This window comes from Drosophila subpulchrella, chromosome 3R, assembly GCF_014743375.2.
Source record: "Drosophila subpulchrella strain 33 F10 #4 breed RU33 chromosome 3R, RU_Dsub_v1.1 Primary Assembly, whole genome shotgun sequence".
Taxonomy (NCBI): Eukaryota; Metazoa; Arthropoda; class Insecta; order Diptera; family Drosophilidae; genus Drosophila; species Drosophila subpulchrella.
In genome coordinates, this window is record NC_050609.1 from 12106170 (window position 1) to 12121723 (window position 15554).

Consider the following 15554-nt stretch of genomic DNA (forward strand, 5'->3'; position numbering starts at 1 on the left):
TCCAGCTCGATGCCGTGTAAATGAGTTTTCTGCTGTTTTTACTTGTTATTGCCAACTTCAGTTCTGTTTTCTTTTCCCACCCCCGTCGCTCCTCCCCTCGTTTAAATCCACTTGGAGGCGGAACTTTAACCCTTCGGCTTGAGTTGCTCATGTGCAGCCATCGCAGCAGCCCCCCTTACTCGCCTGTTTTCTTTTCAGTGCATAAGTAAGTGCACCTAAGGCTACTTATGAAAAATTCTAAATTAAAGTTGACTTTTAGGCGCACAATGCCTGGCCATAACCCCCACCCCATCCCCCATTTTTATTAGCCATCCAAGACCCAGGCAAGTTGCCTGTTTTGTTTTGTACATTCGTTACCAAGAAAGTTTCACAATGTTTAGCACATTGTACGGAACGAAGAGAACTTTGGCCCAGCATCCAGGTGGAAATGTCATGTAGAAAGTTTTGGGCCTTCGAAACTTCGAAACATCGGACCTTTCGCCATGCACGGCCAACTCCTCTGATGGTCGGCCGGAAATCGTTTTAAGAACGGAAGTGAAAATTTCTACCATGCAGCTGAGCGCAACCATCTAAATATACATCTATACATAGCCCTCGAATAATCTCTTATTGAGACCGAACAATATGAAAAAAAGTGGGGGGATGGGGGAGGTAATAGAAGGGGGCTGGCTAGTACAGAGGCAGACCGAAACGCAAATTCATTCAATTGCGAAAAGAAAATTACCCTAAAACGCGGCACAGAAACAGAAACAGAAAGAGACAGAGACATAGAGCCAGCAACAAGTCGCGATGATTATCTGGAATTAAATAAAGCACACACTCGGGGCATATAGTATAGCTCGATTCCGATTCCGATCCCGAGTCCGAGCAAAATATCTGACTTGCGCCGGCCAATGGCAGAGCTCACTTGAGCGGCGGCCAAAGTTGCACGCCTCGCTGAGCAAATGTCGCGGCTCTTGTGGAAATTACCTCCCCCCAACCACCCACTGACCACCCCCACAGCCCACCCCGCCCATTGAAAACTACAGCAGTCTGCTCGGTTCCGTTCTATTCCGTTTCAAGCGCTGGAAATTAAGTCAGCAAATGACTTGTAGAATATCCACACATGTCCAGTGTCTGTCTGTCTGTCCGGCCTTCTGTTAGTCTGCGATACTCTATTTTATAAAGGGGTAGTTATAATTCCTTAAAAGGTATAAACTAAATTCTAGAATGTTCTTAGCTCCTAATAAATACCACAAAACATACACCACAAGATCATAAATAACTACACATATATTTAATTGAACAGAACTAAACAATTGATAAGATACACAGTTGATAAAAGCAATTAGTTTATTCTTTATCAGAGCTCGATAGTTGAAGTTGCTCCAGAAAAAAAGTAAATATATAATAGTAAGATAATACAATAGGTGATAGAATTAAGTGCGTACTTATGATAACTTAACCAATCTTGGCTATAATAATATCACAATAAAATGTAATTCCTCTAAATTATATTCTACATTATGTTCTTCACATAAAATCAAATACTGATCTTGAAACTTGAATGCTATTAAAAACTAAGGGTATCCAAACATCGTAGAGCTAGCCACCCCCGATCTTTCTTGTTTTTTGTTCGCCTATTTTGGACATGGACAAACTATTGCAACAGATCAGCGGTCGAGCAGCAGCCAGGCGAGCAACAAGATAATCAAGTGTAATTTATTTCGTATTTGGTGCGCGCCATGCATGAGTACGAGCACGACGACAAGTGCGAGTACGAGAGCATCTGTGCGATGCCATCTAGTTCGAGTATCTGGTATTTAGTATCTAGAGAGGAGCACACAATACAGACACCCATTCGCCATAGACTTACATAAACTAGCAGGCGAATCAAGCCTCGGCCCAACCCCCAAAAACCAGACCGGATGCACGAGCACTTGGCGTGAGGCGATCTGAGTCGATTTGGGCTGGTGTCGCGTCTCATATGGCGGGAATCATTCAAGCATCCCATCCCATCCAAATGCACTGGGCTCCAGTCGGATCTAGCTCTATTCGGCGCTATCTGGATCGCTCGACTGCACTGCACTGGTCATGCCAAGGCTCTAAGCTACACTGGAAATACTGGGTTCTTAAAAGTTCACTTAAATATTGATATTTTATTGATTTCAGTAAATTTCAAGCTGATCCATTTTTAATTTCATTTCATCTTAATTTCATTTCACCTGATTTTATAACCTTTTTCGATTTAGTTACCTACATGTAGTAGGTATTCAAAAATATCAAATCGTTTCTCAAATATTCAAGAACAAGTTCTTCTTAACCATTTTAATGCATGATTGTACTTCGAGGACTTTTAACTCTTTGTGTATCAAGTATAATTTTTATATTTTTTTATTTTTAAACTTATTTGTATCTTTGTTTTCCAATTAATTGCAAGTACTGTTGCTTACAATTAATAACCAAAGTGTCAAGTGTACTTAAGACCAGGCGGAAGCTCAATGGTCCCATTCGCATCGATGGCCGCTTTCCACTTTCCCACGTGCTCCGGTCCACAACAAGTGGTCGAGGCACACCCTCTGTCCCCGTCCATCATCCCCTTCCACTTCCATTACCATTACCATTTCCCCCGCCAGGCAGCACGCACCAAAGTGGCAGAAAGCAGGGGCGAGCCAGCACAAATACGTATTAAAACGTTAATAATATGCGAGGGCCAGCAACTCATGACAGCCTCAGTCCGCGAAAGTTGCCGGGAACCGATGAAAAGCCGCAGACAGAGCGGCCAGGTAGCCAGGTAGCCAGGTGAAGGTGCCCGCCTGTCCAACGCAAATCTTTCAAGAGTAGTTCCGCTTTTTTGTTGTGCCCACAGTCAGGGCGACACTTCCGCAGTTGGGTTTTATTCTGCTTTTTTTTTTGAAGGTACAGTGGGTGACTCGTGGAGTTGGAGGTGGGCATGTGTCACCAAGAACCGGGCACCTGAGCTGCAGTTTCTCCCCTGCCACGCACTGATTTCGGGCCTCTGATTATCTTCATATTGTTTACAATTAAAACAATGACCGCTTTTCAAGGGGGGCGGAGGCGTGAAATGTGCGGCACAGACCAAGTTGGAGCTACCGACTACCAACTACCGACTGCCGACTACCGACTTTTGGTAATTACTTTCGGGCCGGGCGGAAGTGCTCACCATTTTGTTTGTTGTTTCCTCGACTTTATTTCTTACTGCGTATTGGCCAGTAATAATAATGCCCAAAGTTTCTGTGGGCTGGGTCCAAAGTTTCGTTCTGCCAGTTGAGCAGACTGAATGCAAGTTTGGCTTGGCATGGTACGGTATGGTATAGTACTTGTTTGAGAAGGGGCAGGGGTAGTAGTGGGTGTATTTCTTTGCGCTTCCGTAAGCAGCGAATCGGTATTTTTCTATATTCTCCAGCCAGAGTGAGATGGAGAATTGATTTCGCCGCGCTTGGCATTTGTTGAACTTACTTGATTTCGTAAAAGTAAAGAGGTTTCCCCTACACCGGCTCAATTATCTCTTATAAAAAAACCATAGAAAGACTCTCATTGGTTGTCTTCGGTGTAGAGATAAATAGAAGAACCTCCTCCAGCTAAAGGAAAGTCGGAAAGTTGAGGGGCTCCATCCTCGTCTGCGACCACAGAAAGTTTGACCAGGCCGAGTTCTAATCAATAAATCACTTCAAGGTTTTCTTAATTAAAAGTTTTCCCTTGCACCCGACCACAGAAAAGTCTTGTGGCCCCCCTCGTTTTGGGAACATACTTGTAGACTAAACTTTTTACACAATCCATACGAAAAAAAGGACAAAAAATTGATTAACTACCGGGCGACCACAAAAAACAAGGACTCGCTTACACAGGCAAAGTTCCGAACCCTTTCCAATAAGAAAAAGTTTCGACTTGAGCAAGAAAAGTGCAAGCCAAAGAAGACACACCAATAAGGATCGCAGGAGCAGGGATACGAAACTATGGCACATAAAAACTGAAAACTATTAAGCGCTTAAGTCAGCCGGAAAATGAGACAAAATAGTTGGCGAACTGAGCTCAGGACGAAGACTGAAGTTGAGAAATAAGCGAGCCATTAATTAAGGGTTGGCTGGATAAGAATCCTTGGACTGGGACAACCGAAAAGGACATTCAAAATCGCATAGGACTAATTGGCAAGCGCGAAGGGAACAAAGCCAAAGAAAAAGCCGAGCAAAAAAAGATGCAAAAGCCTGGAAAATGTTTCTTAAGCGACCGCAAAAGGCAGGCGAAAGGAAAAATGTGAAAAATCAAAAGAAGCGACGGCCCCACTTGACATTTCAGCAGGTTAAGCCCCTTTTCCAGGACTCGGTTACAGTTTCTTGTGGCACTTCTTGGGCCGTAAAATATTTAACCAGGGTAAACAATACAAGCCGCTATGACGGGGGGGAATGGTAGAGGGCGAACCTTTTGTCACTACCAAATCTCGGCTGGTCCTGGAAACTTGGCTATTGACATAATTGTGGGTGGCAGAGGGCCAGAACTCAAGACCCCGGACCCAAGTCACACTCAAGGCGTTACCGGCAGACACTTGAAGGCGGTCCAAGGTCCCCCCAAGAAAGGAAGACGACGTATCCAAATCCACCCTCAATTAGATGTCAAGAGCCTTGGCTTACACTTGGCCAATTTACCACCCATGCCCCCCCATTTACCCGGTATAAATGGGTTTTAACTTGCAGTTACAGTTAAACTTTCATTTACATGCTCGTTACGAGTTGTTGCCGCAAATTAGCCAGGATCTTTGTTCTGCGAGACGTTGCTGATGAGTCCTGGATGGCTTTCTTATTGGCACTTCCGGGCGAAACTTTTGCTGCATACTTTGAGGGCATTTCAAATGGGAGTTAAAGGATGGTATGTGGAGTGGCTATCTTATCGAATACAGTCCTTGATAAACCTCAACTGCCGCCCCGTCTATATCTAATCGATGGCTCGCGCGCTTTTAGTTAAATTATTTACTCGACCCGTTTGCATAGGCACTTTTATTTGCTTCAAGTACTATTTCGATTTATCAGCACCATCTATATGCATATATCTCTAACCATATCTATAAATGGAAATGCGGTTTACCCTTAAAGCAAACAATCGAAGCTCTGCTCCGTTCTAGTCCCATGCAAATAGAACGCGAGTATTTTTGTTTGCATTTCGGTTTGGGTTCGGGTTTGGGCCCAATCTTATCAGTTGGCCAGAGTGGAAAGGGGCTAATTGCCGGGGTGGTATGGGTGTTGTGGGAGACAAATTTCCAGGAGTGGGCACATGCACATTAATGCACTAGCCGGGAGTCTAATTTATGTGCGACCTGTTACTTGTTTTCCAGTCACCTTCTTCCGCCAGTTAACGAATTAAACGCTCTGCTTCCGCTCCCAATGGGTCCAATCAGTCCTAAACCACCCTTACTCGATCCTTTTTCCCAACTCGGTTCCCACCAAAATACATCTAGTCGGCGGCCCTTCGGCGGAATTTCCCGTTTATTGGTTTCTTTCCGGATATTGTTATGTTCGGCTGTGAACGCCTTTTCCTTCCGCCGCTCGACGCCTTCGAACTACCACCCCCAACCCCTTGAACTAACCTGTTTAGTTTGGTTGTTGCCTCGAAAAGTGCAAAATGATTGCGGTTTCGTGTTGCTCACGGGGACCTCCACCCCCTAGTATTTTCATTTCCAAACCCCTTCCAAGTCTCTCGTTCCATTTAATGTGGAAACGACACGCAAACTAAAATTGTTGCTGTTGCTGTTTTTTGTGTGAACCCTTTTAAAGTTTCCAGGCAATTGGTTAGTGTTCCTTTCTTTCAGGGTGATCATTCCATTATTCATTTTATAGCACATAGATATTATTTTACGCCAAATATAACAACAATTCTCTTTTTACATTTACACTAATTAAGATTTATTGGATTAACTAATTCTAATATATAAAATGTAAATATTAAATTGATAAAGCGATCGTCTAAATTAATTTTAATTGGTTCGACAGTCAAGTTTCAAGATCAGTTCAGAACGATCACCTCAGCTCGTAACACATATTTGCATATCCATTAAATCAACATTTATTTGTAATACTAAATTTTAGTCGTTTTCATTAAAAATACCAACTAGACACAAGGTCGATCGTCCGTTTTGGGCAGGGTCTGCTGTATCACTTGCGGTTATAAAGATGCTTGCGCTGCTCGGCGATGTCCTTCTCGTCCTCGTGGATCGTCCTTCGACCGAAGCGGGCAGACAACTTCGAGAAGAAGCCCACTCGCGAGGTGCGTTTGATGATATCGGGGGCGATGGAGGTTGGGGTCTTGAGATTGGTGGGTGTCTTGAGTACTTTGAGAGGCGGGGCTGCCGGCTCTGACGTCCCGACAGGAGATGTAGTTGGCCTAGTGAGTCCCTGGGCACCGGGATGCTGAAAGCTGGCTGAGGTGCTGGCCATCTTTTGGGCTTGGACCAACTTTCGCTGGGCACTGAGTAGAGTTGGCTTGACATCCACAAAGGCACTTGCTGGTTTCTTGGGCAATGGAGTTTGTAAGTAGCTCGTGAACTCGGGTCGCCTGGGAATGTCACCCAAGGGATTGGGGGCCCTGCGGGCTGTGCGGCGAATAAATTTAGGAGGAACCGAAGGCGGCGTCAAAGTGGGCCTATTCAGAGCATTGGCCAAACGAGGAGCCATTGGACGACTGGAAGCGGTGGCAGATTGGCCGAGATGAGTATTTTCCAACGCGAGGGTTACTTGGGCAATGGTGACATTGGGGGTCGTAGTGGGAATAGGAATCCGACTGCTTGCTGGGTAAGTCATAGGTACGTCCCCCAAAGAAGTCACCGATTTCACGTTGCGTTCCGGTGAACGCGGTTTAGCATCATCCAATAGCATATAGGTGCAATAGATGTCATCGAACTGCTGCCCCTTCAGTGACTTCTCCAACTCATTAGGCTTGTGACCCATGCCCATCAGCACCTCCAATCGATAGAAGTCCTCCAGATCCATGGGTTTCTCCTGAAAGGGCCTCAATCTGTCGCCCTCGTGACCCTGATTAATCCACTTGTCCGACATGGCTGCCAATAGGGTAGTACGCTTGGCGGGATTCAGAACCATGAACTTCCTTATCAGACGCTCGCAATCTATGGAGATGTAGTAGGGCACATGGTATTTGCCTCGGATCACTCTCTCCCGCAACTCACTTAGGCTTCCCCCATCAAAGGGTAGGGCACCACTAACCAAAGAATAGAGCACCACTCCCAGTGACCAGGTGTCAGCCTCCGGTCCAGAGTATTTCTTACCCATAAAGAGTTCAGGGGCGGCATAGGGTGGACTCCCGCAGAAGGACTCCAGCGGCGTATTGGAGTCGAAGGTGTTGCTGAAGCCAAAGTCAGCGATCTTAATGTTCATGTGCTGGTCCAATAATAAATTCTCCCCCTTAAGATCGCGATGCACCACGGACTTGCTATGGCAGTACTGGATGGCGGACACCAACTGGCGAAAGAGCACCCGGGCATCCGGCTCCTTCATCCTTCCGTTCTTTACCAGATGATCGAAGAGCTCGCCCCCACTGGCGTACTCCATGACCAGGTAGAGCGATCTTTCCGATTCGATCACCTGGAAGAGGCGTACGATATTCGGGTGGTTCAGCAGCTTCATGGATTTCACCTCGCGGTACAGCTTCTCACGGGCACTGGCATTCAGGACCGTCTTGTCAATAACCTTGATGGCCACTTCCCGACCAGTGGGCACATGGATCGCCAGCTTAACCTTGGCGAAGTTGCCCTTGCCCAGTGTCTTGATGATCTTGTACACCCCATTGCCATTGCCATTCACGTACGACTGGAACTTGAGCGGCGAGTCGCCCACATCCTGGCCAGCTGCGTGGGTGGGCGGGGCCGTGGTGATCTTGGCTAAAGTTACCGGGTCGTTTTCCTTGTCGGACGTTTTGTCTGTGTTAGCTGCTGTCATTTCTGGTAAGTCCCAGCAAATCGTTCGCCGCATACTTGAAAGACAAACCGATTACAAGTTTTCTAGTTCAATTGAATTTTCGGGCAGGTCCTGCTGTATCCCTTGCTGTATCACTCAACCTTTCTCTAACTCCATAGTAATGCCCCAAACCGCCGGACACCTGGCTATTTGGTGAGATTCTTGCGCTGCTCGGTCGCGTCCTTCTCGTTCAGGTGGATTACCCTTCGGCCAAAGCGAGCGGTCAGCTTGGAGAAGAAACCCACTCGGGAGGCGGGCTTGGTGTCATCAGCGGATAGGGGTGGCGTCTGGTAGCTGTCCTCCTCCCCGCCAGCACCTGATCCTGAAACTCCTCCCCGTTTTCCACTGCGTGCCTGGCCAAAATGGAAGGTGGCCCGTGCCACATTGTGTCGGCTGAAGGGTTTGTCCGAGGCCTTCTCCGCTGCTTCTACTCCAACTCCCACTCCCGCTCCCGGAATCCTTTCCAGAAGTCGTCCTCCGATGGCTGGTGACTTGGGCGCCAAAAGGGGCTTAACTGCCGGTTCTGCCTTCTCGTAGAGCGTCGTGGGTCTTCTAACGGATCCCTGAGCTTGACTTGGAGTCTGGGAAACCGGGTACTGGAAGCGGGGCGGTGTGTTGGCCATCTTCTGGTTCTGGGCCAACTGTCGCTGGGCACTCAGTAGCGTCGGTTTCACATCCATGTTGGCACTGGCCCTCTTGGACTGAGGGGTGTGCGGGAGACTGGAGGGTTGGCTGCCCGAATGGTTGGTGGCCTTGCGGGCTGGTGTCCTGGCAGGAGTGCGTCTTGTGGGTTTGGCAGGTGGTCCCGAAGGCGGCGTGGAAGTAGGCGTGTTGGGAACATTCGCCAAACGGGAAGCAATTTGTCGACCTGAACCTGCGGAGGATTGGATGGGCGGATTCTTGTCCATTGCCAGCGTTACGTGAGCTATGGTAACCGTGGGCGTAGTGATGCTGGACAGTGGACTACTGACCGAAGGAGCAGTGAGATCTATTGTTGGCACAGCCTCCGATTTCGCGCTGCGGTTGGAGGATCGCGGCTTGGCCACGCCCAGGAGCATATAGGTGCAGTATATGTCGTCGAACTGCTGACCCTTCACCGACTGCTCCACATCCCGACGCTTGTGGCCCATGCTTATTAATAGATCAAAGCGAGCAGCATCCTGCAGCTCCATGGGCTTTTCCCGAAAGGGTCTCAATCGATCTGCCTCCTCATGACCCAGATTTATCCACTTATCCGACATGACAGCCGAAAGCGAAGTGCGCTTGGCGGGATTTAGAACCAGGAACTTCCTCATCAGGTTCTCGCAGTCCATAGAGATGTAGTAGGGCACTCGGTATTTGCCACGAAGCACTCGTTCCCGCAACTCCTTTAGGGTGCCGCCATCAAAGGGTAGGGATCCACTGACCAGGGTATAGAGCACCACTCCCAAGGACCAGGCATCCACTTCAGGTCCGGCGTACTTTCTGCCCATGAAGAGTTCAGGCGCCGCATAGGGTGGACTTCCACAGAAGGTCTCCAGTTGGGCATTGGGATCAAAGGTGTTGCCGAAACCAAAGTCCGCGATTTTGATGTTCATGTGTTGATCGAGCAACAGGTTCTCCGCCTTCAAATCCCGATGAACCACAAACTTGCTATGACAATACTGAATGGCGGATACCAGTTGCCGGAAGAGCACCCGGGCATCCCGCTCTCGCATCCTTCCATTCTTCACCAGATGATCAAATAGCTCTCCTCTACTGGCGTACTCCATTACCAAGTAGAGTGTCCTTTCCGACTCGATCACCTGGAAGAGGCGTACGATGTTCGGGTGGTTCAGCAGTTTCATGATCTTCACCTCCCGGTACAACTTCTGTCGTGCACTCGTATTTAGTTGGGTCTTGTCGATCACCTTGATGGCCACCTCCCGACCAGTGGGCACATGGATCGCCAGCTTGACCTTGGCAAAGTTGCCCTTGCCCAGGGTCTTAATGATCTTGTACACTCCATTGCCATTTCCATTCACATACGACTGGAACTTGAGTTCCGTACTACCACTAGCACCATCGCCCACATCCTGGCCAGCTGATAGAGTAGGCGTGGCCGGTTGGACGGCAGTAGGCGTGGCTGGCTGAGCAGTGGCGCCGGTAGTGACAATAGTCCCCGTTAAATGGGGATCAGGGTCGTTCTCCTTGTCTGACGTTTTGTATATGTTTGCTGCTGTCATTGCAGTCTTTTCACTCTCCTTAGCCAATGTGAAGTCCAGGATTCCCAGGCTGTTATCCACGGACATTATAATACTGTTAATTTTGTGGCTCCCAATCTGAATCCGAGTCTGAGTGCCCAGGCGAGAGTTGCTCCTGTTGAGGATCTGGGCTGGATCTCCAAGTGTGCCGAGCACGCGTCGTTGGATTGGAAAGTATCGCCGCCCCTCAAGTTGTAATGCCCGGAATTTCGTCAGTCATCAGTCATCGGTGTTGTTGTTTGCACATCTGCTCTATTTCGTCACCCTCCCGACAGCCCGAGCTTTAAGATAAGACCGTGTGTTTGCAACCCTCAGCCACCCCGATTTCCATGCATGGCTGATAAGCGGCTCGTCCTGCTCCTTGCGGCAGGATCACTTTGTCTCGACGCACGACCGCCTGGGCATGAGTCGGTACTTCTTTCAGGAGGCGCTATCACCAACCCCCTGGTGCATATTCCTGTGGCACGAGTCCTTTGTGATCCTCCGCTGCGATCGTGTGCCCCTGTTGTTCTTGTTTGCGACTAGTGAGGATATACCCCAGCTGGTGGTGTTCGGTTTCCTTCGTCAGCGAGGAGTAGCAGCTGCCTTCTGTTGGATATAGGGAAGAATGATTCGATTAGAGGTTGCAATCGGAATAGGACTCAATTTGATTAGGTAGTAATAAAAGTAATAGGAACACATACGTATTTTAATTATTATTACTGTATCAATAATAAGATCATTTATCAATTTGATAATATTATCTTTAAGTTCAAGTCATTTTGTTTTAAAAAACAACATATTTCAAAAAAAAATTTTTTATTAAGATATAATTTGTTTGTATTTATGTAAACAAATTAAATTTCCCTGACATACAATTAAATGCCATATAGCTAAACCCTAAACAAACAATGAAAAATGAGCAAATTACTATGAGTAAACGTTTTTAAAGAAATATTTCTCTTATCACACGTTTTTTCCGAAAGTTCGCATGCTGTATAAACCTTATCAAATAAAAAACAGAAACAGCCGTCATAAGTAACCAAGTATTTTTCTTTTCATTCCGAAAACACTGCCACTGATTTGATAGATCTTACACCACTGTGCATCAAGTAATTTACTCTCTCCCCTAACAATGGATTTTCAATCGACCTGAAAAACTAATCTTTCCCTTTGTCAAAAAGTATTTTCTTCGCTTCTCTGTTCTTCCTATTTTTTGCATGTCCTGCCGATCTGTACCTACATTACCTAGGAGGGAACTACCCTAATGGGTTTTACCTACCCATGGATGTATTGGAAAAAAAATGTATTACAAAGGAACGGGTCCTTAATCTGCCTTTTCTTTTGGCTCGCTCGTTCGCTTGCATTTCTCTCTTTCGAGTAACGATTTCAGGTTTTCTCTGCCTGCTCCTTTGTGGGTATGTGTGTGTGTGTGTGTGTCCTTGATCCTGCTGACTTGTTTTGCCTGCAACCTCTCCTCGTCATCCCTGCTTTGCCTTTTGTCTGGTCTCCTTTTCCTCCGGCTCTTCGCTTCCTTTTTCAGCTCCTTTGCCTGCCCAAGTGTGTGTATCCCTCTCTCTCACTTTGCACATGTGTGTGTTTTTGAGTTTTTGTGAAATTTTTAAATTGCAGCTGCCACTATTGGGTCTTTGTATTTATTATTTTTGCCTGCTCTTCTTGTTTTCTTTCCCCTCTATCTACTTCTTTCCTCTTTTTTGCAATAACAACACCACAGATCTGTGGAAATTCGCCATAACAACAAGTACTTGGCTTGGCTTGGCTTGGTTTTAATTCTGGGAACTTGTGATCTGTGATCTCTTGGTGGGTTTTTAATCGCTCCCCTTTCGCCACCAAGTTCAATGCACCCCACCTAGGGTTACCCCCCAACTCTCTCTATTTTCCCAAGATACCAACACATGACAACATGTGCGGGTCGTCTCCCATCTCGTTTTCCCCCTTTTTCGCCTTTGTTTTTTTCCCTGCCCATGGGATCTTTAGCTTGTTTTCTCCGATCGCCTCTCCTTCTGGTTCTTCTATTTTGATTCTGGTTCTCTGGCTGTTCTTTTTGTTCTTTCTTCACCCGAAGATGTTTATCCGCACCAGCACTGAGTCATCATCGGAGACTTTGGGGATCTTCAGGCGCCCCATGTTCTGGGGGCACTGGTTCGTTAACACACTTACTGCACAAAGCGATGATATACATACAGTTGATCCATTAGCTGACCTTAATAAAACGCCTCTTTTATTGAGAACCAAAGAACGCCCCCCTTAAAGACACGCCACACGATGCAAGATAAGGCTTCTCGTGCCACCCAAGGGATCAGATCTGGCCTATCTATGGGTCTATGGGGCTACGAAACACTGGAACTGAAGTCCCAAAACAGCGTGCTTGGTTAATTACACACTTTACTTACGCATCGGTCCATTGGCGATCCCCCCTGGCGGCAATCAAAAACGAATTAGCGTTAATCCCAGAGCCAGTCCACAGATGTATCTGTATCTCGTATTTCGTATCCGTAGAGAGAGAGCGAACTTTCAGATACAAGGCGCGTCGTATAACTGAAACGCATTGAGCGCAATATCTGAAGACAGGTCTTGAACGTCTGAGACGGGCTGCTGAGAGTATGCTAGAGAGTAAGAGCGCAGAGAAGAGCCTCTTCTTGCGCTCTTCTTACGCTCTTCCTTCGCTCACTGCTCTTCCTCCATTACCTGCTCTTCCTTCGCTCACACTTCGCCTCTTTCGCCACTTTCCACCTCCTCTCATTACCCACTCATTCGCTGTTGGCTGCTCTGAAGGTCGTTTCCTTGAGCGTTTCTTGAGGTGTGACGTCATGGCTGCGAAGGGGAGGCACTTTGTCTTCGGCTTTTGTACTTCGTGCCCATCGTCTCGTCTTTGCGGCGAATTTGGCCTTTGTAGTGGTCTTCGTCTTCGTCGGAGTTTATTTTATTGGTGTGGGTTTTCTTATGGTGGTGGTTGGGCTGTCGTGCTCTCGAGACTTCCCCATTCGTCGTCATCAGCTGTGTCGTCATCGTCGTCGTTGGTGTGGGAGTAGCCGATGGCCATATCTGTCTGAGCTGTCCGAGTGGTATTGGTGCACCAATAAGAATCGGCCAGTGGTTCCACTTCTTGAACAACAACCCCCCACCCCCATTGCCATCTCAAACACCCTCTTCCCCTCGTTCGACCGCTTTGTTTTTGGTAGGGAATGATTAAAAAGTCACCACAACAAATAATAATAATAAAATGCATTTCTTTTGGCCCGCAAAATATTTCTTTCATTTGGCATCGCTTTGGCCGGCTGAAAGGAAAAATTATAATGACAAAGTAGGCGACAAGAAGGGGTGGTTGGGATGGTTGGGATGGTTGCGATGGTTGCGATGGTCCGATTGCAGACGTAGACGATGATTATAATAACAGTTTTCTGTGATTTCTCCTCGATTCCCGATTCGTGGTCCAGTCCCCTCCTTGAAGGCAGGGCTTAATTAAAAAGCTTTTGGCCATCCACTTGGAAAAAAATTAACCCCATCTTCCAGAAGTATACCATTCAAATTGCATCTCTTTTGAAGATAAGAATGAATGTATATTCAAGAAACATGGAAGAGATGAAATATTTACTTATAATGAACCTTTCATTTAAGATTGTAAGCAAAAACACTGCTTTCAACTATCATAAAAATATTGTAGTTCTTAAAAAGAAACCACTTTTGTCTCAGTGCCCTCTTAGCTTGGCAGTTGTAGATTAACATTATTCTTTTGACTTTGAGATTCTGAATTGAAAGTGTTGGGGAACTCTGGTAGGGGAATTTGCATTTAGGCGAGCCCGAGAAGCCAAGACAAGTAGGCCAAAGTGACATGTTAATGAGGAAGCGGGTAATTCAGCATACAGTCGATAAGGCAGCCGCCTTCAGGCAAAAGTATCTGCCAGATACACGTGGCACGCACACCAGCTGACGCCCCACAAATAGATGAACATAATGCGATTCCGACCGACAAATCACAGTTGGCCACCAGCGGACACGCGCCACCTGATCAGAATGCTATATCTATAGATAGGGAGCTCTTTCTTCGGCAATATTTGATCGTGCTGAATGCGGAAAAAACAGATTGCAACTGCAGCTGACTTCGACGGCGTGGACAAAAGGATCTCCGGCAGACAAAGCAGCCACAGGATATGCGATACAGCCACTTTTGCACATTGCCCCGATGAGTTATGGACTCCAGATCTCGGGGTCCCGAAAAGGGCAGCATCTTGACAGACAAATGCGGGTGCATATCGATTTCGACTTCGGTTGCAGGATCATTGACTCCTTGGGCCGTGATCTGCATTTTTGCGTCCTTCTTGCCGCATCGCGAAAGGTGCAAAATGAAGGACGAACGTGCCGCAAAATGTGTGCGGCGACTTAGGGCTTTAATTGGGTTTACGTTTCCCTGTCGATATTCAATAACAGCTGGCTCTCGGCTAAGTACACAAATTAACCCGTTCAAACAATGGCTTCTTGGAAAGTGTCAAATTTAACCTCCGATCAAGGACCAAACAATGGCCATCCAAATGAGGGAAATGGAATGCATATGTATATAGCCCAGACAATAAAAGAAGAATCAAAATTTTCAGCTGTCAAAGGAGGGGGTAAAATCTCCGATTTTCATCAAGAAAACGGCTGATTTTCTCACAGTTTTCACCGGGTATGATTTTCCTCAATCATTCGTCGGCGACCACTTCAGCCCTTTGGTCGTGGACAAATCCTTTGCACTTACTTTGCATCGCAGTTATATCGTTCATTCATCCATCTATCCATTCATTTAGCCCCGACCCTCAGTGACTTGGCTACCTGCCATTGTCAAAGAGTTTTTCTTTCGATTTGGTCTAGCGTTTCCACGGTTTTTGTTATATTTTTGCATAGTTTTCGGCTTTGTTCCTTCCCGGGAACGGGAAGAGGACTGCTTAGGGATAAACAATATTAGCTGACTGAAGGATTTGCATTCCACGTCCACATATCCATTGTTCAGTCGTCTGCCCGAAGAATTCTCAATAATATTTTGCCCATGCGGCAGTTTGCCCCCATCTCCTTCGAACACTGCGACACTTCTGCCCACATACGGAATAGATAATGACGGAACTAATCCTTTGCCTCTAACCAGAATCGCGATGGCTTGGCTTGGCTTGGATTGGCCTAATTGAAAAGCGGCGGCAACAACAGGGACAGGCTCAGAAAAAGAGGCAGGCACTGAATGCATTTCGGCGTCGCAATTCAGAAAGCTGAAATCTGCATAATGCAAGTGCATCATCTCATCTGTGCTCTATGGTGAGGCACTCAGAGAAATGTATTTTTTTTTGGAAAATTAGAAAGACAAAGAGAAATTTCTTCTGGGTTTCATATGTATGATGGGATATGC

At 46.7% G+C, this 15554-nt stretch overlaps 3 protein-coding genes across 11 annotated transcripts in view; 1 reads left to right on the top strand and 2 right to left on the bottom strand.

The window, feature by feature from the left end:
• The window catches only part of LOC119550594 (homeobox protein prospero), a 57460-nt gene that overhangs the window by 13053 nt on the left and 28853 nt on the right, over nt 1-15554 (top strand). The gene's annotated exons all lie outside the window — the stretch shown is intronic.
• On the bottom strand, nt 6043-8065 carry LOC119550647 (MAP/microtubule affinity-regulating kinase 3-like). Its single transcript, XM_037859490.1, has one exon. It carries the CDS (start codon nt 7971-7973, stop codon nt 6144-6146), a length of 1830 nt encoding a protein of 609 aa, XP_037715418.1. The 5' UTR covers nt 7974-8065; the 3' UTR covers nt 6043-6143.
• On the bottom strand, nt 8088-10339 carry LOC119550638 (MAP/microtubule affinity-regulating kinase 3-like). Its single transcript, XM_037859480.1, has one exon. It carries the CDS (start codon nt 10226-10228, stop codon nt 8105-8107), a length of 2124 nt encoding a protein of 707 aa, XP_037715408.1. The 5' UTR covers nt 10229-10339; the 3' UTR covers nt 8088-8104.

What these genes read in the sequence shown, in the direction of transcription:
- LOC119550647 (XM_037859490.1), bottom strand. Translation starts at nt 7,973, where the DNA reads ATGCGGCGAACGATTTGCTGGGACTTACCAGAAATGACAGCAGCTAAC.
- LOC119550638 (XM_037859480.1), bottom strand. Translation starts at nt 10,228, where the DNA reads ATGTCCGTGGATAACAGCCTGGGAATCCTGGACTTCACATTGGCTAAG.